This window comes from Athene noctua, chromosome 13 (genome assembly GCF_965140245.1).
Source record: "Athene noctua chromosome 13, bAthNoc1.hap1.1, whole genome shotgun sequence".
In the NCBI taxonomy this organism is placed as follows: domain Eukaryota; kingdom Metazoa; phylum Chordata; class Aves; order Strigiformes; family Strigidae; genus Athene; species Athene noctua.
The window spans coordinates 8,395,708-8,422,162 of NC_134049.1; the positions used below are offsets into that span (position 1 = coordinate 8,395,708).

General features: G+C 40.8%; 1 protein-coding gene across 1 annotated transcript in view; it reads right to left on the bottom strand.

Moving 5' to 3' along the window:
- The window catches only part of AGBL1 (AGBL carboxypeptidase 1), a 268,409-nt gene that overhangs the window by 196,084 nt on the left and 45,870 nt on the right, over positions 1-26,455 (bottom strand). Inside the window, exons 8-15 of the mRNA XM_074917492.1 lie at positions 25,102-25,218; positions 23,529-24,130; positions 21,450-21,533; positions 20,285-20,371; positions 19,759-19,907; positions 16,301-16,388; positions 8,217-8,361; positions 4,625-4,778 (exon numbers count right to left, since the gene is read on the bottom strand). Of these exons, the coding sequence (XP_074773593.1) occupies positions 4,625-4,778; positions 8,217-8,361; positions 16,301-16,388; positions 19,759-19,907; positions 20,285-20,371; positions 21,450-21,533; positions 23,529-24,130; positions 25,102-25,218 (1,426 nt within the window). The remainder of the gene's footprint in view (positions 1-4,624; positions 4,779-8,216; positions 8,362-16,300; positions 16,389-19,758; positions 19,908-20,284; positions 20,372-21,449; positions 21,534-23,528; positions 24,131-25,101; positions 25,219-26,455) is intronic.

Genomic DNA, 26,455 nt, shown 5'->3' on the forward strand with positions numbered 1-26,455 from the left:
TTTGTTACAGAGCTGTTGCATGACTGAGATGCAAAGCACAAGGAGCCAAAGAGTTCCTAGCTCACCTCTTCCTTTCTTCATATCAGTTTCAGAACTGGGCATTTAATAAAAATTATCCAGTACACCACCATCACATAAAGGGGAGATAGAAAGAGAGGAAGGAGAAAGGAGCCTAAAGTGAATATCAAAGCCTCACATAAACAAGGCATAGTGCAGGAAAACGGCAGCCCATTTTTCTTCCCTTCAGTATGCGGTGAATGTGCAGCGCCTGCGAGGGTGCACGGCTTGTGCTTCCTATTAACAAGGCTCACGTTAATAAATTTAACTCAGACAAATTTAACCATCCTAGGGCCACATTAATCAAAAGCCTGACAAGACCAATCCAAAAGACTTAGCCAAGGAAAATAAAGCACAGCTGACAGAGGATGCCATGCCCTCATTGTCCCTAGGCTGTTCCCACACTATCAGCACCTCCAGTACCACAATAACTCCTTCCCACTGCACTCCTAACTGGGCTGATCACACTGTCCTCCAACACTCCTCACCCACCCAATGCCTCTTCATCAGTGATGTTTCCTATTCCTTACGTGTCCTTACCAGAGAAAGATTTGGAGTATTTAAGTACAATCACGTGCAACAGCTACGAAGTCCTAGTGAGCTTTGTGTTTTACCTGTGCCACTGGTGTTATTGAAAAGAATCTCTCAAGGTACAGATTAACAAATGTACAAAGGAGAAATAACAAATTTGATAGGAATACAAAATTACTATAGTTTATGAAAACTAAGAATTGGGCAGAACCAGAAGGAAAAAACAAGGGATATCAATTTTTATTCATTACCCATGTGCCAAGTTCCTCGTTGCTGAAGCTCCACATCATTCTCAAGCTGAAATATGTATGCATGGAGACTGTACAAAAAAATGGGATTTATTACTGAGAAAACCTCCACCCTTTGCTCCCTTCATATTTAGCTCTAAGTTGTTGCTTTTGAGTTGTGTTTTTAGTGTTGAAAAAAGTGACAAATAGGTCCTTCCATCAGCCAAACCACTTCACAGAGAGAAGGGCATGTCATAAAAAACGAGGAAACTGAGAAGTAACTGCTGATCAAAGCCACACAAAACAGCACAAATTAGGCTAAGTGCGTCCCCAAAAGCCAGAATTATGCAAGCTGCTTAAACAAATAAGCCCATACGTGATTTTTCAGATTTGCCTAGAGGCATCCCCACAGCATAAAACATGGTGTGCTGTCTTGCTGTTCTTCCACTTGATAAAACAACAAATATTTTTATCACCTAAGTGTATTGGTGTTTACTTTTACAGTCTTGGAATCTTGAAAGAAACTGTGTTGCCTTGCCTTGACACTGTCTTTCCCCCAAACAATTTCTATTTCAATTCAGACAACTGGGTTTCCTACATGTTGTGTTTTGATTCAATTCAGTCGGTTCATGGATGGATCTAGGAAGTCCTGAGTCTTACTGCATTGCAAAGCCTCGGAGGAAGAGTTGTTTAGTGGCCCATGATTTTAAGGCATTTCGGTCAGAACTACAAGCTCCCACTGAATTTACAGGGGATTTTTCTTTCTAAAATAAAGAGGACTTCAGCTATATAATTGGGATTTGAACCTGGATGCTGAATACTACAACAGCCTGAAGCATTTGAAACAAGTATTTGTCCAAATTGTTCATAGATCCTCGATGAATTTTTCAGCAAATCTGTGCTGAATAAGTAAGCCAAGCCTTGTCTTCACAGACAGGTTAATGACCTTTGAAAACCTGCCAGACTCTCTTTTAACACTGCAAGATGCATTCTGATACAAGCTGAGAATACAGTGTTCCAGAAAATGACAATGCCTCCTAACATTGTCACATTTATATCACAGAATCACAGAATCCTCTAGGTTGGAAAGGCCCCTGGAGATCATCTAGTCCAACCGTTTGCCTAGCACAGTTCCCACCTACAGCAGATCCTTAAGCTCTAAATCGACCCGACTCTTGAACACCTCCAGGATGGGGACTCCACCACCTCCCTGGGCAGCCCATTCCAACGCCTAACAACCCGTTCTGTAAAGAAATGCTTCCTAATATCTAGTCTAAACTTTCCCTGGCACAACTTGAGGCCATTCCCTCTTGTCCTGTCGGTTTCTACTAGGCTAAAGAGGCTCAGACCCAGCTCTCTGCACCCTCCTTTCAGGTAGCTGTAGAGGGCGATGAGATCTCCCCACAGCCTCCTCTTCTCCAGACTGAACAATCCCAGTTCACGATACTCCCTAAAAGCATGTGACTCTTGGGGTGTTATTGCACTGGTCAGTACTGTGTTGTCGTTTCCTCGTGGTCCTCATTTCAGCATCTGTGTGCCTCTGAGTTGTCTTGCATACAGGCTGTAAGTCCTGCACACACAGAGGCCATCTGTTCTCCCATGCTGTACCACACCTGGCACAGTAAGGTTTCAGTTCAGGGCTAGCCCCAAGGACTGTAGATAGCATAAAGTCTAACATATTATTAGCATATGCAGTTATGTTTCCCTCTTGCCTCTGGTGCCAAAGGTGAAAACATTCTTAACTATTCCTGCTTTAGTTCCATTGCTACAGGTCTGTGATTTTCTTCCAGATTTCTTAATCCTGATGTATCTGCATGACTGCAGAACTGGGCAGGTTGTGGGGTCGGTCAGAAAGCAAGAACTCTGTTTTACAGAAATGCTGGAGATGTTAAAATTGTTCTTTTGCTTTCCTATGACAAAACATGCCTTTCAGAAAGTCCTTTCAAAGCCAAAGACGCTGAAATTCAGTGTTTAGCCACATTCACTCATCATGTGACTGACTGACTCCAAGTCCTTGCTTTGATACATCCAAACATTAGTTTATCTTTGGCTTTGTACCTTCACTGGAAATTACTCACTTGAGCAGAAAAATTTGTTCACTGCACATCTCCTGGATGGCTCCAATCCTCAAATGAAATATTCCCACTTACTTTCTTTCAGTTGCCCTATTAAGACCTTCTGCCATGAGGTTTAAAAATTGCTGTCAACAGCTAACATCTAACCAGTTGATCATCTGCAGTGTGCCAGAGGCTTCTTTATATAACAACCTCCCTCACCACAACTCCCACCCACTGGTTTTCTGTTCTAGATCATCATTATCATGGAACAAAAGTACTTAAGGCCAGGAATTATCTCTTCATGTCAAGCATGGTGGACAGAACCCACCACAGCCAAACGCCCCAATCATGTGTTGTATGTGCTACTGTAGTGTAAATAATACTAGTAATAGCACACCAATAATCCAATTTTCTCTCAGACACTGCCTCCAGTTTCCGCCATTAAAGCTGTGTATGTGCACGCACCTTATGAATAGCCTGTACTTGGCAATTTTGCTTTAAGATTTCAACCTACAAAAGCATGTTATAGGTTGTCCAAATGTCCAAATTTGCTAATTCAGGGTAAATGCTCAATTTATAATAAAATTATTATAATTAAAAATTATGAGCTCAGGATGATTACACTGTACTGTCAGCATAACTGCAGTCACCATGCTCTAAACCTGAATTGGAAAAGAGCAGTAATTTTCACCAACTCTGATATTTGAGCTTCCTTTTAGTTATGCACGTAGCATGGACATTATGAAGAGCCCTACTCACGTATCACCTGAAAGATTTCTGCAGTGAGAAACGTGGTTCATGTCACAGAATCCCTATGGATACTTCTAGACTAATATCTCGGTGAGATAATGATATATATTTGCTTAACATCCGAAAAGATCTTGAGACAATTTAAACTTGCACACGCCCTCAAAGTTCTCAACCTGTGTTATAGATGTGTGAAGAGCAGAGATAAAAATATCAGTTTATGCCTTGTTACTGGCTCAAGAAAAATAGTCAACCTACATATAAGTAGTTAGTCATTTGGGCTCTCAAATCAAAGTTAACCCAACGTGATGCTAACCAGAATCTTCTTATCACTTGCTGTTGATTACAGAAACTTGCATATCTTAATCTTCTTAATCAAGGCCACTGAAGATCTAAATCTTTGACTTTAACAATGAAAAATAACCACTTCTAGATATAATACGGCAATTGTAATATTTACCATTAGATAGTACACCATCAGTTAGGACTCAGAGAGAATGCAAGGAGCTATATTGTGTCTAGGTTGATCTACCAGGCATGTTGGGGGAGCTGGAATTTCACCAAAACAATTCAATTGCTGTCCACAGCTGGGAAACAGTGGTCTTGTACTTTTTTAGTTTTCCCAAAGTTTGAGACCTCAAAAGACAAATAATTTCAGTATGGAACATCAACACACAGAAAAAAAAAATACCAAATTTCTTGTTGAACTGGTTACTTGAACAGAGTTTCTTGCTGTTGGAGATATTTGATATTGAACTTTGTAATTGTTTTACATCATTAAAGAAAAATTTGAAGCAAAAAATGGTGTCAGCTCTCCTCCCTCCTCCATTTAAATCTGTAATTTTAGAAAAGCATTGCAATTGGCTCTTCCCCACATTTAGAATTATTCTTCCAAAATGAGAAAGTCAAGAAAATCAACATATTCACAAAACAGGTTGTCATTGCCACTGCTGACACGACTACAATTTGCCAGCATCTTTTTTAATGCTTCATTTGGCTACTTACAGAATTGCTCCAAGTCATCTCCTTTTTTAGATTCTGGCATAGCAGTGATTGTGAGCAATGGGCATAGATTTCCTCCTAGCGTCTGGCAGAGTGTCTGCTGCCTCCAGTAAACCTTCTTGGGGTTCCTATTTTGTTCCAGGATATCAAGATGAGACTGAGAAAGAAGCAAGGAAGCAGATTTATAAATGAGTTCATGGTCTGTAAAATCTGATTTTATTCCACTAGCTGTGTGTTATTAACGGTACTAATTTCACCTCTTGCTAACTTCTCAGCTTCTCTCTTCTGCCAGTTAATATCACCACCTTTTTTATCCCACAAATATGCACAATCCATTCAGAATACAGCCTAGTTCACTGAAGCTGCACAGGACTATTTACTTTTATGTCATGGTCTAGTTGAAGACATCCCTGCTCATGGTAGGGAAGGTTGGATTAGATGACCTTTAAAAGTTCCATCCAACCCAAACTATCTGGACAGTTCCTAGGTGCGTTTCTTATTAGTGTAAAGAAATTTCTATGCATACATGAAGTCCAAAGAAGAACGGCCTACTCCTTATATTTTAATAGGAACTGTGCAGAAACATGAGAAAACTCACCGGTTTTGAGCGTTTATGGAACTGACTGGTTAGCTGTCAAGCACATGCCAGTGGAACTCAGGAAAAACTCCACACCCAAGGCAGCCAAAAAGTTTACATCGAAACCATATTTTGTACAAGCCGTGGTGGAAAATTTGAAGAGCATCTTTCCAAGAAGTTATTTAAAAAGGAAATTTTCGGCCCCCACCCCCTGCAAAGTTTATGGCAGTTTTAAATTCTTAAATCCAACTAGTTTCTGGAGAAATTTGAGAAAAAGAATTGACAGCTTAAAAAATGACTTTTTGGAACAAATTCTGATCGCCTCATTAGACACATAGCCGCCTGTCACCCACACACCAGATGACATGTAGTTCTCTCTGTTTACATTGGAATTGCAAGTGGCAAGATTAATGTAAGTAATCCCATCGCAGGGTCTTGCTAAGTGGTGTGGAACACCGGTTGTCTCTCAAATAGTAGAAATAGGTATGGTATGGTATAGTATAGTCTGCGTACTTGTCCTAACAGTACTTTAACTAAAACACAGGAATTCACTGAACAACACTTCCGTGGTAACCTTTTGCCTTTACAAGTGAGGGCTAAATTTTAACCAACATTCATGGAACAAGACAGTCTTGTTCCTCAAACCTGGGAGCTCACTGTCTTTCAGACTGCTTTCTCAGTATCCATTTAAATGCAAACACAGAACTGAAATTTACAGTCATCTCTGTCATAAAACAATTAACATACTGCTCTATAAAGTAAATTCAATTATTAGATGCATCTAATGATCTTGCATAGATACAGAGGACTCAATATAATCATTTACTTATGTTCCTGCTACCCAGTGAAACTTAATTGGGTATAGCTGCCACAAAGATTTCAACTAGATATCCAAACAATTAACACTGTGATGTAAAAATAGATAAATTACTGTTCACAAAATAAATGTAATTACTAATGGACAAAAAGTAATGAACTGCAGAGTGCATCCAGTTCAAATAGGATTCTGCAATGAGTATTTCCTGTAAATAAGCCTGTAACTATAAAATATATATGATATTTTAAAACATTTTCAAATTAATAACTTCATATACAAGTTTATCTTCTTCCCCAAAGCACTGTGTATTTAATTGAGCCCTTGGGTTCGTAATCACTTTTAATTTATTACTGATATGTAAAACCAACATACTTCACCAGTGGACAAATGCTTTAAAATCAAATCTACTGGTGCACAAACCTGATTTGGTTTATTTACTGTGGAAATTAAAGTAACATGGAAATGTGTAAATTGCATCACTTGACATTTTAAATTAGTCCAAGCAAAGAAGCCTTTTAGAATTATTAGAGGCAAAAATTCTGCTTTGGCTAAAAGCCAAGATTGGACATGACAGTCTATCAATCTTTTCCATCCATAATTCCCATTTACCAAACTTTATGGTCCTTATTGAGTCTGAGTTCATTTAAACTTTTCCTGGGGCAAAATTCCCTCTAACTTCAATGAGCATTTTATTTAAAGAGGCAGTGAAATATTTAGAACTTGACCATGCAAGTCTAGGAATAACATCTTTTTCATCTCTATTCTATTCATACATGAGCAGGTGAGGTATTCAGGGATTCCCACAGCATACAAACTCTCCAAGTCTCTCTTGCCAGCAGAAGAGAGAAATCAATAACAGTAAAATAATGATGAGGCACTGCATTTCTGTAATAAAGTATGGTGGTGAATAAGTCCACCCAGTTCTTCAGTATTACATTTGTCTTTTCTCCTGCAGTATATACATGCCTTCCAGGCTATAGGTCAAACCCCACTACTGGAGCATACTCTTCCTCTTTGATTTTGAAGAGTAACTGGTACCCATAAGCCTAATGAGAAGTGAGCTGGCAGGCATATTTTGGACTGTGAAGGCTTGACTGGCCCTCTCCCAGATATTGGAAGCAGTTTCTTTGAACATCTATAATAGGATGCAAAGCAGTTGACAAGAGACTCTTGTTTGAATGGGAATTAATCTAAGCCTAACTATGCTGGCATGCCGAGCGGCATGGCTGGTAAGCGGGAGAGGATATTGTCTCCTTTGAAAGCTTTGTCTTTCATATCTTGTAATGTCAAACTGATACCATTATAAAAAATAGAGCAAGCCCAAACTTCACCAGCCCACACAGGCATCTATTGCCCAGAAGCAAAAGAGTTGACAATGGAAACTGAGGGAAAAAGGAAGGGAAACCTATCTACTGGAACTGTGTCTTCATTTTCAGTAACATCTTTCTCATCTTTAACGACACAACAAAGCTACTTCCAGGACTATTAATTTCCCTTCTTTTATTCTACTTTCCTTTCAGACCTTGGCCTCTCCTACATCAATCATAGAGAAAACACACTGGATGTGTTTACTAAAAATTCCCTTACTATCCATCCCTGGTCAGAGAAGGTTGCAGAAGAAAAATCCTCCCCCAGGAAGCAAACTTGGTACAACTCAATAATACAATTTATACATTGGACTTGCATTCTTTTAGTTTCTGTACTGACAGCACTGGTGGGGGTGTCACAGATGCCTACAGACACTCCAACCAGCACAGAGGAAACAGCAGAGGAAGCATTCAGATGAGGTACAGCACTATGATATTGCGGGGTGCAGCTTTGAGCACTGAGCTGTTACCTTCTGTCAGAAGGAGGAGAGGGCAGCTTTCACTTTCAATTTGCCATTAGCCCTGCTTCCCACCCCTTCAGGAGGAGGATCCTGCAGCCCTAAGCAAATGGAGACATCTTTGGTTTGTGTTATGACTGGTATAAGTACGAATGGTTTGTATCCCAGCTTATCCCATACAGAAATTTCTTTTCTCCTATAGCATTCTGGGCTTCAGAGCTGGCAGGGCTGCAGTTACAAACAAGGCAATGACACCATCATGATCATTAACTGCCTGTGAAAACAGTCCTCTATTTATCTCAGAGTTCACACATAACCCAAGCATCTCCAACCTCTCAGTCTCACTAGCTTATCTAGGTGGACATATTAGTATTACCATCATTGTAGAGTATGTATAGGGGTAATGGTAGGCCAGGTAGCAGACATCATCTTTATGAGGGAACTTAATGCTGAAGGTGAGCGTGTAGTAGAATTTTCCTCTCATACCTCCTCCTGCAGCTGCACTGCAGCGGTAGTGGTTTCTGGAAGAAGAGAAAGATGGGGGAAGTAGATGGTTTTCACTTCTAGATGCACATTTGGAGCAGCCATGAGAGAACTAAGCATTCAGGGTAGTGTGCACCCTGCATGAGCTTTCATGTCATGATGTAGATGGTCTCCAAACTCATCCAGTCATTGTACCAAAACTGGGAAGTCCCCAGATAAGTACAATCAAACCGATCCCAGCAATGATCAGGTACAAAAAATATAACACGGTGGTAAACATCCAGCAACACAGCAATACACCTACAGGTTATATGAAAGAAGAAAGGTTAGAGAAACCATGGCTCCACTGGACAGAGACACAAACAAGATCATGATGGTAAGTACGACTGACCGAGGTGGGACAGCACATTCAAGGGCATCTCGGGAATCACACAAAGACCAGCAGGGAGTTAAAAAGCAGAACTGCGTGTGGCACAGCCAGTCCCAGCTAGTCACATGCTGCTGATGGATGGGACAACTCTCACAGAAAAATAACCATTTTCTTCATTTTGTGAAGGTGCAAATAAGAAAGAAGCCAGCTGATAATAGTTCATACAGCACAGTCCAGACATATTTAAACTAATGCATTCAGCTAACACTGCTGTATTGCTTCTGACATCCAAATTGTCTTGCTCAGAGATGCAGGTACCTATTCACAGCCCTGAACAATGCCATGTGAAAATATTCTGTGAAAGTCTGGAGATTTAGAAAATATGAATAACCTCAAAGCAACCAGTCAGTTCCACCACAGGAAGAAAAGGGATATTCCAGGAATAATAAAAAAATAAATAGGACATACATAAAATATTTCAAATATCATCAAAGGCTCTTTGCTGAATAGGAAGAGGAGGGAAGTGGGTTTGAGTAGAGACTGCACACAGAGGAGGAGCAACCTCGTACAGATTTGTAGGTTGTGAGCTACCCAAAAAATCCTCTTTTGGATCTCCCCTTTTTGAAGACTTGAACCTCTCCTTGTCAGGAAACAGCAAGGAACTAAAAGGTGGGGAGCTAAGCTTGCTATGGAAGCCAGCAGGGCAGGGGCCTCACCAGCCAGTGTCCCCTCCCACAGTACCTGAGCAGGGCATGCCCAGGGATGGCAGACAGGTCCAACCACAGGGTCAACCACGCATTCAGGTCATCAGACAAGTTTGTGGTGATGAGGCACATCTGGGTCAAGCCAGGAGGTCAATCCATGGTCAGGATCCAGATCAGCAGAGTTGATAGCAAAGCGCAGGCACAGCAGTGACTGAGCTGGAGCCTCACTGCAGCAGAGTTCAGACAGGGACTGAGTGGCCAGGACAGAGCTCAACTGGAGCTCCTGGGCAGAAGGTGTGGTTGGAGGCTGGTCAGGATCATCCAGGTCTACTAGTGAACTCAGGCCCTTGACACTCCTGTCGTTAAAACTACAAAAAACTTACAGATAACTTCTCAATCTAGTTCGAGGACCAGATCTCTTGCAGGAGACTTACTCTGATAAAAAGATGACTTCAGACTGAGTAAGAAAGTTTTCTTTCAGCAGAGATGAAGAGAAAATTCTTGCACTTTAGGGAGAAGCCTCACAGCAAATTGCATCCATAAGTACATTTCAAACAATATTTTTCCCACATTGCACCAATTATGCTGTTGCCGAACCTTCTGATTCTGAAGGACTGTGAGGTTTCTTTGACAAATGTTATCATCAATGTTGCATTAAAATGCAAAATAGAAGAGGCAACCAAAAGATGCAATTTCAGCTCCTGAAATTTACTATACTAGTTTATTTTGCTGCTGTTCATTTTTATTGAAAGGGATGGAGAGAAAAGATAATTATTCTTGTCAAATTCTCCAAAATAATCAGCTCTTTTTCATAAGGAAGACACAATACAATGCTGCTGGGTTTTCACCTGAATTTAATAGTTAGGAACATGTGGGGTGAGTGATACTGACTGGATCAATAGATAGTACAGGAACACCAAGTCATAGTGGCAAACTGAAAAGCCTATGATTTTATTCTCAGCTGAACCCTTCACCTCAACATTTCTTTTGCAAATAAGCCACCTTAATATTGGACAAAGACTCAGACCAAAAATTTTTTTTAAAAAAGCAACGAACCCACAAATATAGAAACATCTACTTAGCTATTATGTATATATTTCAGTGGATCCAGGATTTGAGACCTTTTTATTATTTTTTTAAGTCAGAACAATGCCATTTAATCTAGTTCCTGTTAATTTTGAAGCGGACGATAATTAAGAACCATTTCTGGCATACTGCATAATGACTGTACTCATCTCCATAGCCTCTATAATATTCAGTGTCAGCTGGAAGGTTAGATGACCTTATTCATAAAGAATTGTCACAAAGTGCTAAGACCTTCTGAATCCTTCCCTCCAAATTCACATTTGTAGTTAGAAGTGTGGGAGGAAGCAGGTCTTTGCAGGCAGATACTGCCTAAATATCTTACACACACATTATTCCCACTTGTCCCTAATGCTCCAGTAAAGGGTTCTCCCTCTATAGTCTGTAATTGTGCAGCTGAAAACGTCTGTTCTGTCTGAAACGGCCACTTAACTCAGAGGTTTTGCAGCACCAGACACCTCCGACCTTGATGCTACACTGGTAGTCAATGGTCCTTACTCCTGACAGTGCTTAGATCGCATGATCTTGAGGGTATCAATGCACAGTGCTCTCACTGCACTGCTTAGCACACTTCATTCTTGTTCTGAGCACCTCTGCTGCTCCAGCAAACTACCCACCCAGAACAGCTATTTCCAGGCTTTTGAATCCCTTCTTGACACCTGTTTCAGTCTATAGCAAACTATCTGCTAGTAACAGGAAGTTTACAGGTGGCTTTTTGAGGCTTCAATGTTCTTCACTCATGCATTAAAAAGAAAAACCACCTGTGTGTAAGCAGTGTAAATGATCATGTATTCTTACTGTGTGTAGTCTGGTCTCCTCACAATCCATCATATCATGCAGTGGCTCTGAATCTTTTTAAAAGAAACGTAAAAAGTAGCATTTTTCCTCTTTGCCTCCCTCTCCTACAGTTGTTACCCCAAGATGACTCTATCACCTCCTTGTTCCTTCACCAGCCTGATCATTTTTTTCCTCACCCCTTTTTCATCACAACACTCAACCATACCAGCATGAAGCCCAAATTAATAAGCAAGGAAGAAGGAAGGAAAAAAGAGAACCTAGCAACATCTCGTCCTCACTCCCTTATTTGTGTTCTCTTTCAAAAAATGTTCAAAGTCTCACATGCTCTCTAGAAACTAATAAGCTCATTATTGGAAAGAAAATAAGAGACCAAAATGTGGGGGTTTTAATCAGCATGCAAGCAGTATCTGCCATGCCTTTCAGTCACTTTGTAATAGTGAAATAATTTTGCTTGCTGTTCCCCCTCAGAAATAATGTACAGGTAGTGTATTTCTAGCATACCTGTGATGGAAAGTTAATTAACAATAATTATAATACTACTTATCATTTAGTCTGCATAATAATTTTTTAAGCTTAAAAGACCTTTGCAAGCATTACCTAATTAAAACTTGCTTCCCATTTACCTATTCCCATTCTTTGGGTGGCAGATAAGTGACTCTAATTTTCCATCCTTTATAGATGGGGAAACTGAGACACAGACAGGTGAAGTCACTTGGTCAAAGATACAGGCAGGCTGGTAAAGGAGATGGATTGCAACTCAGAAATTCAAAAGCACCAATCAATACAAGAACAACCTCTCTTGGTCATCTCATCTTTAAACTTCCTATCTGCAGCATTTAGTATAGGAAAAAGCACTGGTAGGTGATGGAATATGGCATTGTATCAGCTTAGACTAAAATGGCCAAAGAAAATATCAGTATCCTGGATTTCTAGGCCATTTCAAAACAGAGTCCAAATGGAAAGCAAACTATTTATCACATCTAATCTGCTGATGCGTTCCCTTTGTCCAAAATCCTTCTACCACCTGGTATCTGGTGTCCTTCTTTTACATGCCCTGACCTTCTTACATCTCCAAGTGTGGCTGCTAAGTGCAATATGCTTTAGTAACACCGTGGTTCATACCATTAAAAAACAGCATTTTACAATTTACGGAGCATGGCTGTTATTTTGGGGTTTGCCATGTTGGAAACTGGAAAATGTGCAACACAGCTTCATTTTCAAGGGCCAAATCCACGTTAAAGCATCTTTATTGTCAAGATTTCAGGCAAAATCCCAGTCGAAGCAGAAAATCCCACAGCCATCTTGCTATTAAGGCATTCAGTCATATTGTAAAGGTCAGGTGCTCTCCAACTGAGACTGATGTCTCAGCCCTCTCTTGTAGATATCATTAGAACTGAGAGGTGGCCTGCTAATGCTATGATGATGATTTCATCTAATGTGATTATAAAGACGCTGAAGAGAAAAAGAGAAGACCTAGTTCTGACACCGCTATGATCACCAAGCAGTCAAGTCTTTACTGGTGATCTGAGAACAAAACATACCATGTACCTCATTACTGTCTGTGAATGGACTATTGTCTGGAAAAGCTAGAGGTTAGATAATATGCTTTGAATGAGCCATGAAACTAAAGGCACAAGCACATTGTCACCAATTCAGCATGCTGCCATTGTTCCTTAAATAATTTGCCAGAAAGGAATATTATTCAGCACATAAAAGCTGCCAAGACAGCAAGTGAATTAGATGATCTTATAGTAACTGCAACTCTGTTTATCACGGGTGTATCCTGTCACTTCATGGAGAGGCAATAAAATAGAGCAGAAGTGTCACTCAGCTTCCTTTTGACAAGAGCACCACTAATATTCTCTGTAACATAAAAATTCTCATGAGACATATGGGAAAGGTACATGATGACAGAGCTGTGCCACAACATTCATCTTTATGACCGAACGATCCCAACTTCAGTGAAGATGAATGTCAGCAAAGCTCAGCCAACGTGCATCACCTGGACATCTTGTGAATGTGCCTTTCCTCCCACTGTCCTTCAACTCAGAGGTTGCTCTCAATAAAAGCCCTGCTGCAAAAGCAATTAAAGGCATCTCCGAGTTCATCCTTATTTTTATAAGGATATCACTCTTTCCCGTATTTATGAATAACTCCTGGTAAAAGTAATTGGATGAGGTTCCCTTCAAAATGTGCCCCCCCAGGATACCTGTGACCAGGATGAATGGAAGTGAAGTGAGCTCTTTCCCCAAAACACAGGAAGCACGATATCACTATGGCAATCCCATCTCCTCCTATTCTGAGCCAAAGTCTGAGCAACCCCAAACATACTTTCTTCACATTCCTTCACAACTGTAACTTCTCATGACTGTGAATCTCTTTTATAATCACTGAAATAAAAAGATTAGAGTTTCAGTAGAGGTGAAAGTGCATATATGTGTGTGTGTGCACATTCTTATGTATACAAAAACGTGTAAACCTCAAATAAACAATAAATGAGACAGACAACAAATCATTATCCTAGATGAATATGTTGGCATATAATGCAATATAGTTAGAAAACACAGAATATTCCAAATCAATAAAACTCAATTCTCTCACATATTCTGAACAGGAATCTGATTACAAGCTTAATCGTACAATCATAGCTTAATCTCAAAAGTAATCTGATGTTTCATTATTCACAATAAGTGCCTTGTTAACGACATGAGAAGACACTGCTGTGGTAATCAGCACATAAGTCTGCCCAACCAGAAGACTGTACTCAAAGAAGCCAGAGGTTATGGGCGTGCAAAGGTAAGACACTGCACCACAGTGCGTTAGCTCTTGAGGTAGAAAAGGTTAGGTGAATAAAGGTTAGTGAAAAGTACTTGGAACAAAATAAAATAGCTACTTAAATTGCTACAGACAGGATGCCAGGTTGAGAGAGGATAAGCTGAGCCTTCAGCAAACCCTGTCTCCCTGCCCTACCCCCTGCTCCCAAATAAAAGAAAGAAAGGAGATTTCAACAGAGATTTGGGATGACTTGGATTTTTTTTTTGTCAACACAAGTCTGAGGCTCTGCTACTTCTGGAAGGCAGCCCACTGTCATTGTTTGGGTTTATTGTCTCATCAAATCCACTTGTGAACATAACCACCTCCGAACTTAACAGCAAAATTATGAACCGCAACACAAATTTCTTACAAAGAGAAAGCCCATTATTTCACAGCAGTTTCTAAAATCAGACTCATCAGTTCATGAAGGAATGAGTATCATTTAGAACATCAGAAAAGTTCAGCTCTGTTCCAAGAGTGCTACTTACCGTGCCAGACAATTATCATTATTGTTAATTGTGTTAACACTTCTCTGTTTTCTTGTATTTCCCTGACTATCTGCAGTCACTGGGTAGCCCATGCCCTGTGCTCCAACTGCAGTCTCAGGGGCAAGGACCAGAATGTTGGTTTGGTTATATATTGCCCAATGCAGTACCCATTAAGTCCCGAGACACTGAGGCATTTTGGTGATGCACATTTGTGACTAGGAATCACGATGGAAAATATAATTAGAAGAAGGAAAAAAAAAAAAAAAAAAAAAAGGGAAAACTTGTCACTTCGGCATTCTCAGCCCCAGCTTTCAGGTCATGACAGGTAAGTCCAGGATGAAAAAATTAACACCAAATGCTGCAGTATTTGATTAAAAGTATGTGAACTTCACCCATAATGCTCTACCAGTTCATCCTCAGCACACAACCTCTTTTTTCCAGCGCAGGGCTCCTCTTCCTGCTTGCACCACCCCAGGCTACATCATTCCCAGACATCCCGCTCACAGGCACTCAACCGAATACATTTACTCACACCTGTAATTTTCCCACTTGTTCTATTCTGTCCGCCACAGCCTTCAACTCTGCACAGATTTTCTAATCCAAAACATACCAGCTATCTTAGTCCTGAAAACCCTTTCAACTGTCATCTTTAAAAAAATAAATGTTGTGGAGAACATTTTGGAAGCCTTGAGAAAATAAAACCGGGTTTGTTCAACCTATTGAAAGCCCAAACTCTAGACTTGTCTCCTTTGACTATAATAACCAGAATGAATTGAGGATCAATTTTCTGCGCGGAAATGAGATACCTGAGTGAGTTTCTCACATGAGACAAACTCCAGCTCAGATACACATTAAAGATGAGACTGATCTAGCATTTCTCTTCTGAGGCTCTGACACACTCCAGGAACAGCCTGAAACAGGAAACTTGGATAAGCATCAGCACTGAGCTTGTCCAAACTCCTTTACACCACTGCTGCCTGGCCCCAGTAGTAAGACAAAAGTTCCCATAGGACAGCAAGTAGGGCTCATCCTCACTGTGTCTGCTATCAGGACAAGGGTTAGACAGTGCCAAGAAGCACAGTCCACAGAGCAGTTTGCCTTCTAGGATTTGAGTTCCAGCTCTGCAGTTAAGGGAAGCTTGTGAAGATACTAATGTATAGAGATCGATTCACAAACAAACAAACAAAGTGTGTTTGCATATGTCTATTTCTACATTTATATTTATGCAGGTGTATATACACCATCTCCACCCCCCAAACACTCCTCTGTACATGCTAACCCTTTCCTTATCTCCTCAGCTCCTACATCTCTTATGAAAGTCAGCTTATGCAAAATTAAAATAATGATCCCATCCAGCTCATTTCTTCCTGGACAAAAAGCCAGTTCCTGGAAAAAAGCCAATTCGACTACCTTTGTGGGTTAAGCTTCCTTGTATTCCTGGCTGCATCGGCAAGCTTTGAGCACTCCCCATCCCCTTCCTTTCCCCCAGGGAAGTGAATTCCACACGTGCCCTGTCTCTCCCCAGGCATCTAATACAGAGATCTCACTTGTAGCTGTTTTCTGAAGGTGGAAGCGTGTAACGCATTGAGCTAGCACCAATTTAGAGACATTTGAAACACGTGCCACTGGTGGTCAAAGGTTAACAACATCAATACAGTTATAACAGGAGAGGAACACAGGGGAAAGGAAGCTGCAAATTATTCACCAAAAATGCACTTACTTGTAGTAGCAGATATCATGGCCTGCCCGAAGCCAGCGAGGCCTGCCCTGGAGAGCTTCCTTCACTGAATACATGACCAGCTGCATGCCTGCATAAAACAAAACAGTTTCAAGTGACATGACTTCCCTGGCTGGAAAAGACAGGGATGGGGAGAACGCTAAATAAGAAGCATCATTATTTTCTCTGTGCTATCTCTGCAGATAGTTTATGCAAAGTAAATACATTTCCCAAAGCCCCATGCTTTGTTCTGATATAGCTGTGTCTGTACAAAAAGCACCTTCAGAAGAAATGAGCTGAATGGACTTCATTAAAAAAACAGATTATCCAACTGGCCTTTGCAAAGAAGGTCTTCAGGCTGCTCTGTTTACAAACAGAGGAAGGGAAAGAAAAGAATAAGAATCAAGGTATCAATAAGATCAGTAATTTGGTTAGTCTAATATTTTATGCTTGGCTGAACTCATTGAAACCTTAATCCTACCACAGTATTGGAGATCTGCAGAGCATCCAGTACCATACATTCAGAAAGTAACGAGCAAAGCTAGAATGTTTTAAACTTGCCATTAGACCTAAATAATACCTGTGTCATAAATGCTGATAATGATAGCATTCAACTTTGTAGCGTATCATAGCAGATGACTTCTTCCTGACCTCCAAAATATTACCATTTGATGCCCTGAGGTATGAGGCTTTCTCTGATCTGAGCTGCATATGCATTACTCGCAGCTCCACGAAGCCAGCCCATCTGAGGCAGTTTTTGTATCAAATTCCTCTGCTCTACACACCTGCGTGCTCTTTTACAGGTACTGCAAGGATCCTGCCCTCACCAGCAAAGCTCTCTGCACAGGGTGGCTCTGGCAAGGGGCTGGGGGCTGCAGGGGTGGCCTCTGCCCTAGGGTGGTGCCAGCCAGCTCCAGTGGAACCAGTGCAGCCACAGCTGAGCCCAGCAGCAAATGCTGGTGGCACTTCTGTGAAAGTGTATTTAAGAAAGGGAAAAACACGCAATCAAGTATTTATGCATGTTGATAAGTTGTCCCCTGGGCCTTCTTTTGGCTGTTCTTGTGCTGGGAGGAGGCGATGCTTGAAAATCATTAATACTGATGACATATTTCAATAAGGAGCTATTCCGTTTCCCTTCTTCCTTTGGGTTTCTCTGTTAAACCCCCCAGTGCTTTAAGAGCTGGCAAGTGTGCCAGCAGAAATGCCTGTCCAGTTCACCTTTGGCTGGGGTGCGACGTAGCACTAACCAGCCTACAGCTAGGAGTAACCTCTATACTGCTGCTTCCTGAGCCAGCACAGTAAGACACTTACAAAAGGGAATTGTGTGTTTGGTTCCAGGACATGGGCCACAGTGAGTATCAAGACACACAGGCCTGCCCAGAAGCCCAGTTCACCAGACAAGGGACATGAGGCTCAGTGTCTACAGTGCTCTCGCATCCCAGACTCCAGCACCTGCCCTTTGTGAGTCCGAGGGACACACCCACCAAACTGCCTCAGAGTGATGGTGGATACTGCTCTGCCATCTCATTTTATTTAAAAAAACCCTCTAAAATATGAGGTTTTACTTTCCACTTTCCCTATGGAAACAATCAGTTTTAGAAAACAAACACAACTCAGGGTTCTGACAAAACCCCATTATTCCTCACAGTACACCTAAGTTAGTGGAAAAGGGGGAAGGAGAGAGGTGGAGGCTGCACCTCCTGACTTGCTCTGCTGCTGGTCACAGCTACTTCATTAAATATCCTTTTTGCTGATTTTAAAGTTACACAGTGCCATCTTACCAAGAGCAAAAGGGAGGGAAGGGAAAAATCAAACCAGATCAACAACCAAGAGCTGTAAAGTATTGCCACCCATGGCACTTTGGCACTACATCACAAATGGAAGCTTTCAGCATTATATCATGGGCATTAGCCCAGGACAGTGCAGAGGGAATGTAATGAATAAACATCATCTCTTACCAACAGCCTGTGTAAATATTATGCATGTGCTGGAAGGGGTAGTGAGCCTCGTTCAGCCAAGCCAGATAAGCTAGAGCTTCACTGCCCTCTCAGAGCAGCAGAAGTAACCCACAGAAGAATTGCTTTAACAGCCAATCCTACGTACAAGCCGTACAAAAGCAAGCCATGGCTTAGCCCCACTCCTTACACAGGATGATATTTTCACATTTTTATTCCAAATGTATTTTTCATTGCACACTTGAACGTGTGAGTCATGTACAATTTCAGGTGCACAAAATGAAATTATTAATGCTGGCAATGGCCAAACTAGCAGATAACAAGCAATCTTCCACCAATAATAGCCAATTTTAACAGTCAATTATTATAATTATTATAATAGCTAATTCTAACAGTTCTCTAGCTGTGAAGCTACTGGTGGCTGTATCAGAGGTTGTATTGGGGTTTACATTTAGACCTCAACATACTTCAATTTTAAGCTGCTACCAGACACACCACACTGAATTGTTTGATAATTCAGGGAAGCAGAATAAGATGACAAAAAAAAGAATTCATTTTCATTTGAGATCTATATGAATACTTGAACTCCAGCCCTTAGGGTTAAAGAGCAAATGCCTTATAATTCATTATGCCACTCATCCAGCCAGTTTCACAAATACAAGTGACAAGTTATTCCAGATCCTAGAGCTATTTGTTTTAGGTACAGTGATCCTGAGAGAGTTCTCCTGGTGATGTCGAAGGCTGTATCCACAGGGCTTCAGAGGAATGCAAAGTCTGATATTAGGGGCTTATTAAACATTCTGAGTCAGGTCTTGAGCTGGTGTAAATTAACACAGCTCCATGGAAACAAATAAAAAAAACAGCCTATGCCAGCTAAGAATTCAACCCACAGTCTCCATGCAGAAGAAATAATTGCTCTTCTAAAATGGGCACTGAAAGCTGGGATTTGCCCTGCCTATTTCTGAACAATACTGCCTTCCTCCTGAACCACAGACTATGACAGGAGCTCGAAGACAGAAAGGAACAGCAATTTTTTTAATCATTAATATCAGCAGAAGTCTCAGCAGATCTGAAGGCAGAGATGTCTTTCTGGATAAGCCCAAAGAGTCATGAATATTTGTCCGAGGATTATCTACTTTTATTTAAATCTTAGAAGCACATTCCAATCCTATGTTGCTCATTCAATTCCAGCAGATTGTCTTTTCCCCCCTCTCCCAACCGTAGTGCCGTTCTTTCCCAGTTCTGGTCTCAGAACAATGACATTTTTTCCCCAAAAAATCCTCTCCCAGGTCTCAATATTCATCTTACTCCTCAGTTCTCCTGAGGATAGAGAAAGGTCCTTTGACAAGTCTGAAGTAACCCTTTCCGTGGATTTCAGGGCATACAAGATTAAACTTAGAGCCTCCCTTATAGACATGGAAAGTTCAAAACCTTTATGGCATTAAAAAAAAAAAAAATAAAGTTTTTGTGAACAGAAGACTACCCCAATTCCCCAAAGGCTCATACCATAATTAAATTGGCTATTGAACTTCTCACAGTTGATAATGTTGAAGCGATAGGGAACTGCTAATTTCATGTCACGGACTTCAAAGTAGAACCACTGGTGATGCTGGTTGCTGTTCACATCCGCATTCATAATTAAGTCATATTCAAACCTGTAAAGGAAGACCAGAAAAAATGGTGTGGCCATGAACACGCCACCAGTCTGCCACTGAACCTGCTGAGTGAGGACAGCAGAATATACAATCAAATTCATTAATATCCTGTGAGAGTCAAAGAACACCATCAAACTAGTGGTGCCCACCACACACCATTAAATACTCACACTATGTTAGTCATGTCAAAATATTATGAGCTCTGTCTTCTCACTCCTGTTACACGACATCTAGGTATTGGGAGGCATGATAAGCTCTGAGTCATATAACCTGCTTCCCTGGCCAGCCCTTTCTAAACCCAGGAGATCCCCACCGTTTCACACTGTGGTGACAACAGACAGGCAGGCTGGGACCCAACCGCTTGCAGATGTACTTACTCACGCACTTGGATGGCTTTGCGAAGGTTTCCCGATTCAAACTTGGAGAAGAATGTCAGACAGCCTGGAGAACCTGGGCTTGAGCAACTGCAATTAATCAAAGCAAGGATACCTATAGCAGGTTGCTTCAAAGATGAGGTCTCCTCAGCACTTTTTGTGTGCTAAAATAGGCTTTTATGGGGTTTTTTTATAAGCAAGACCCTGAGAAGTAGCAAGAGGTGAGAAAATCTGTAATCTTCCAATCCAGTGCAGCATTATTCTCTACTCTTGCTTAGTGATTCTAAATCACATCTTCTTTTCCTTTCTCAATACTCCCTTTTGCCCCAGTTGATATTTACTTCCTTTCTTCCAGTTACTTTGCCCACTGAGTTATTGCCATAAGTTTATTATTTGTACAAGACAGCTTTATACAATTACTATACCTTTACTCTTACCTCATCTATATAATTTCATTCTCCTAAAGCTTAGAAACCCTTTAATTCATCTTGAACAACTTCAGAACTTTCTCCAACTTCAAACTGTTCCTCACCGTTTTTATCCTCTAAAGAATGTTCTCTGAGAGACTCATCCTTCCTCTGAATGCAATTTCTTCATATTTGGTACCCTCTCAACTGCCTTGTGCTACATCTTCTCAAAGATCACAGTTGCCGGCCATAGCTTAAAACAATTCACAAGGCTGGATGCATGGTTTTCAGAAGCCTTTTATAAGTGCCACACTTCTCAGGAAATGTCTGCAGCCTGTGACACCGGCTGTGCAGACACTGAAGTGCACTCCCAATGGGAAATACTGCTTCAGGGTGTGGAGAGACTGCATCTGGATTCACAGGTACAATTCCCAGCGTCAGCCTGCACGCTGCTGTTCCAAATCACTACATGCAATGCAGATGTATCCAGGGACATCAACAGTTTCTTTGATGTACAGATTATCTTGTTCTGTCTAAAAGGTTTTGAGACTCTCTTGCTCCAGTGACTTCCACAATAAATCCTTTCCCCAGAGCCGTGTACAAGGAATCTATTCCTCCTGCATATTTTTCCTGTTGGGCTTTTTCCTCCTAGGTGATTTCTTCTATACCTTGATCAGTGCTGAACTAGTAAAATGAGCTTGCTACCTAACCCAGGACTGACAGTGCCCCTGGTTACAGTACTCAATATAAAAGTTACCCACCTGGGCTCATCTAAATCAAAAACAGTTCTGCCTATCACATCACCCGGCTGGATTAAGCGGCGAACATCATCTAGTACTTTGTCCCTAGGAAAAAAAAAAAAAAAAAAAAGCAAATTGTAATGACACTGAAAGAAATCTTGGCATAGGGTAATCTTGTAGAAAAAATATGAAGAGGCTTAGGATATTCTTTTGAAAGACTGGTAAGAAAGAAGACTTCTATGTGATAATTCCAGGTAAATTTAATTTCTATATGGTTTTGGTTGGTGGGTTGGTTTTTTTTACCATGAGAAACTCCCACTCCATTGCTGTTACAAGTTGCCTTTTGGGTTAAATGACTGATTCAGTAAAATTTTTATTCTCTACAATATTTCATCAAGTTTGATTTATCCCCAGTTCTTCCCAGCCAACGTCAGTATCCCAAATGGGCCAGCCTTGCCCTGTGAGGAAATATCTGCCATAACTTATAAACCTACTAGTCTGTCTTATAGTGAATCTTCACTCTAAATCAAGTTAATTTCTAATCATTATTAAACAGAATTTCTCTGATCCCTAAAGATGATCAAATGTGGAATACCAGATTTCATTCCTGACCTTTGCAGCAATCATGTTATGCCTTGAAGCATGATATGATTATTCCCATTTTAGCTGTATGGTTACACATGTTGTTATAGTCATAAAAGCAAAGCTTTTAGAGCAACAGTGCAAGGAGAAGACAGTAGAGTGATTTTGCTTCTAAATAAGATTTTTAGCTTTTATATTTGCTGCAGAAAGAATCATTATCTCTCTTGAGATCAGCAATTAGTTGTCTTCACAAATGCCATTTGATTAGCGTTGATCAGCTTTAAAGTTTAGCATAGAATCCAGCCTCTTTGGTATCGGCTAATAATTCCCTTCACCACTAAAAAGAAATGTAAAGTCATTGCACAGAGCCACACATGGAACAGACAAAACAGTAGTTATAAGAAAAGCTTCCTCTCCCAGCACAGCTTCAAAATACAGCTTTCCCCTCATCTGAACACCTGAAATAACATGAGAAAAACAGCAGATTCTAGCAGTGTGCCAGAGAGATCTGGTTTTAATTCCTTTTGTGGGTTGCATGCCATACATGCTGCTGCCTTCTAGCAGGCTGGGCAGCAGGGAGGGCAATCAGCTTACTTACCCTGACCCCACTGCTGCTCTCTGGCTCATGACAGACTTCCCAGCAGCAGATGCACATGCTAGGGAAGGAGGAGAAGATTCTGGAGGACCCCATGGAGCAGGCAGGGGGTGACAGGCACAGTGAGAAGGGACACAGCAGCAGAAGGGTAGACAGGGAGATTCCCAAGAACAACCTGACACAGACACACAGCTCTGAGAGGACAGAAAGGATTTTTCCTCAGAGCCAGATGGGACCCAGTGTTGCAGGCACTAAAGGTGGTGCATGAAGAGCAAGAGTGAAGGCAAAAACGTATCCTGAAAGGACACAGAGTCTTCTCCGTCTCTAAAATGAACACGTTCTCATTTGTGTTCTAATAAGGTCACAGATTCACAGCTCATGCTGGGTCTTGGTCTGCTTACTTTAAGGAAAAGCCACTAGAAAATCCATGTCAGAGCTTTGACAAGCTTAGAGACCCATCAGGTACATAGTCATATCAATATTTTTATCAATAATTAATCAATAACCATTCTAAATATGAGATAAGGGAGTCTTGATGAATTCTCAGAAACATAAAAATCTCATCTCACTCCAGGGCTGCTACTACCACCTGCCACCACCAGATCTACAAGACAAAGAAAGCAACACACAGACAGTTCACAACTCATCCACTGACACATAGAAAGTCCATGTCAGAGACAGGTAATAGACTTGCTGATTCCTAATCCTGTTCGTAATCCAGCTAGGTACCATTTTCCTTTCCTCAGGAGGAAAACACAAATTAGATTGTCCTGCTGTTTGGCTTTGTGGCAAATCATCGGATAGCCCAAAGTTTATTCTGTAACCTCCTAAGACATTCAGAGATGTTATAGTCAGGACCTAGATAAACCAGTTTTGAGCCTGAGAGCTCTCAGTGTGGTAATTACATTATAAAGCACAATCACCTTTGAACCCCATGCTTGCGTTCCAACATGGGCTTGCTGTAAGGAGGTGGCTGGTGACCCCAGAAATCAGGGAATGCCAAGTCTTTGTAGTCTGCTATGGACTTAACACATTTGGCCCTGGCTACGTAGAAGTGAGGGCTGTGGAATGGGATATCCCCTTGGTGTTTCTCCAGAAGATTTGTCAGTGTGTATGAGCTCTCCAGCCTCCCTCCAGGATTAGGATTGATTGAGCCCTCACACTCAGAGTAAAACATTTTTTTGCACCAAGCAGCATCTTTTGGGAGAGGACGCAAAGCAAGCACATGACTGCTGGCTGGGTCTTCTTCTTCACAGGAGGGTGCATCTTGGACTGCTTCTGCAATGTCTCTCTTTACATCAGTCTGGTCCCATCTGCACTTCTCCTTCTTTGTCCAGCTCTGCAGTGGGATTTTGAAATCCTTCTCCCCTGGATCTGGTCCCGTCTCTGTGACACTTTGGTTTCTCCATCTGTAGTTCAGAGGCTTCACAGAAGTAGCACTTGGAATGAAATGAGAGGGAGTAGAGGGAAGACTCTCAGCCCTGTCCTCCAAGGTCTTCTCTTCCTCAGACTCTGATTCAAGCTCCTTTAAATTTAAAAAGCAGAAGAAATTAAAAGAGACCAAAGACAGATTGTGCCTCCTTACAGAGGAAACCTTTCAAGGAAGAAAGAGAAAATATTTACAAATCTCCCCAAACCACTCATCCAATAAGATAGCTAGAGTAAAGTCAGCCCATGGACCACCTGCCAGAATATCTCTATCCACAAAGCTGTTTCAACAGTTGTCCCCAGAAACTAAAAGGATCAAATTGAGTCATCTGGGTGAGTCATCTCCAACCAAAACTGATTGTTCTAACAAAGTAGGGAAGATAATTTGCAAGGCATTTTTTAAAAATATAAATGTTACAGCAGGCTAAAGGAGGCCAATCTGTCATGCAAAACTTCACCTCTGCCTTCATGCAAGAGTATAACTTAATCCCATTTGGCTACTTCTAATAAATGTCAGCATTGTGTGTACAGGAGATATATTAAGCCAGTGGTCCTTTCTAGATTTGTATTTGAATCACAGTTTTCAGCTCTTCTAAATTCCAAGGCTTGTGATGAGTGCAATACTCCATTTCTTGTCCCAAACTGCAGTAGAACAATGATTTGATTTGAACTGTGCATTTCACTCAGGAGCAGGGCCATCTGCTCCATCACTTCCTTCAAAACACTAGTTGGCAATATTTTATTTTCCACATCTCATTCTGATCTTGACATTTGCGATCAAAATTGCTAGCAAGGATACAAAATATTATTTGACAGATTTCTCATGTAGCAATTGATTTAGTGGTGCTTAGGTAATCCACACCCAGCCAAATGTGCACCAAACATCAATCCTTTTCTATCACTCTTGATTCACACCAATAAACTATAGCAAAAAGTCTTAATCTTTGTTTTTCCAGTCCTATAAGACATCTAGATTTCTTTTTGCAGTTATCTCATCAGTACTCCCTTTTGAGTATTTCTTAAACTCTTGGATATTCACAAATAAAGGAAGCCGCACTGTGATAGTACCTGAAAATTATGGGAAAGTTCTGGACACATTGATTCATATTGTCTAAACTCTTCCTCTGGTCGGTCGAGCACTGGTCTTGACCTCAATTTGTTCACATCTGTCTCCAGGTCATAATCCTACAAAAGCAGAATTAGAAAAACATGTATATTAAACATGCCCCACAAGATAAAGTTAAAGTAATATTCTGCATAATACCCTTGATTTCTAATGACATCATACTCATTTAATGAGTCCTATAACTGTTCTTCCCATACTTATGAAGGCTGTTAAAGCCATTTTATGGAATGGAAAATAGATGCACAAGAGAAAAAACTACATCATGAAAAAGAGGAATTTGATATTTTGGTATTTGAATACCTAAGTAGAGATACGATGAAAAGATGTTTTCAAAAAAGCATCAAGACTGAAACTTGAACCTTTTTATAAGCAGCTCAGCTTGGGTGGTTTCAAAAAAAGAGACAGCAACAACTACTAGTTATTTCTGAGCATATCATCCATTTTCTTAATTATGTTGCATAAACCAGTAGGCACAGGTCCTTAAGATGTATTTGGTAACATTCTAATTCAAAGGGACAATCATCAAATAAATGTATAGGTAGCACGAAAATTCTCAAAGTATATCAAAGTCAAAATTGTCCTCACAGGCTACCAGCAAAATTAGAAAGCTTGACACTTCTACCTTTGATTTAGACAACCACATGGTTTCTCTGAGTGTCTACCAATCAAACTGAAAGGCCCACGTCTGTATTATTGAACTTGCAGGCACCAACTACTTATATTTTATTTTTATCTCTCAATACTCTTTATAAAAATCTGTGAAACTCTTGCCCAGTCCCTCTTCTATACTCTCCAGTTTTCTCATTATTTTTATATGAAAAAAAGCTTTTTAGATCTCAACCATCAGCGAATCAGGGATAAGAACTGAAACTTTCACAGTCGAAAGAAACTGTGCATTGATGTGCAGCCTCCTCCATATCAGATATGAAAACCAAAACAGAACTGTGTCAAGCATTCAGTCATTGCATAAGAAACCAGGAAAAGATAGGGCAAGAGGGCAGAATGAAGACATGGCATTGTTGACTGGGCATTACACTACAACATTCTTCAAAAAATTCATCATCATTAGTAAGTATGCCCCACCAAACGCCAGTAAAGTGATTTGCTCCTGATACACAGACTAATTTCTGAAGCTGTTATCAAAACAAACACGAAATTGCCAGAATATAAAGGTGCCAACGGCATTTAAAACCCTGAGCCACACCTGTATCCCAAAGCAGAGTTTCAACTGCTATTTGGGCCTAGCTGAAAAGGCAATAAAAAGCTGTATAAGGTCAGTTTAAAAGGATTTGCCAC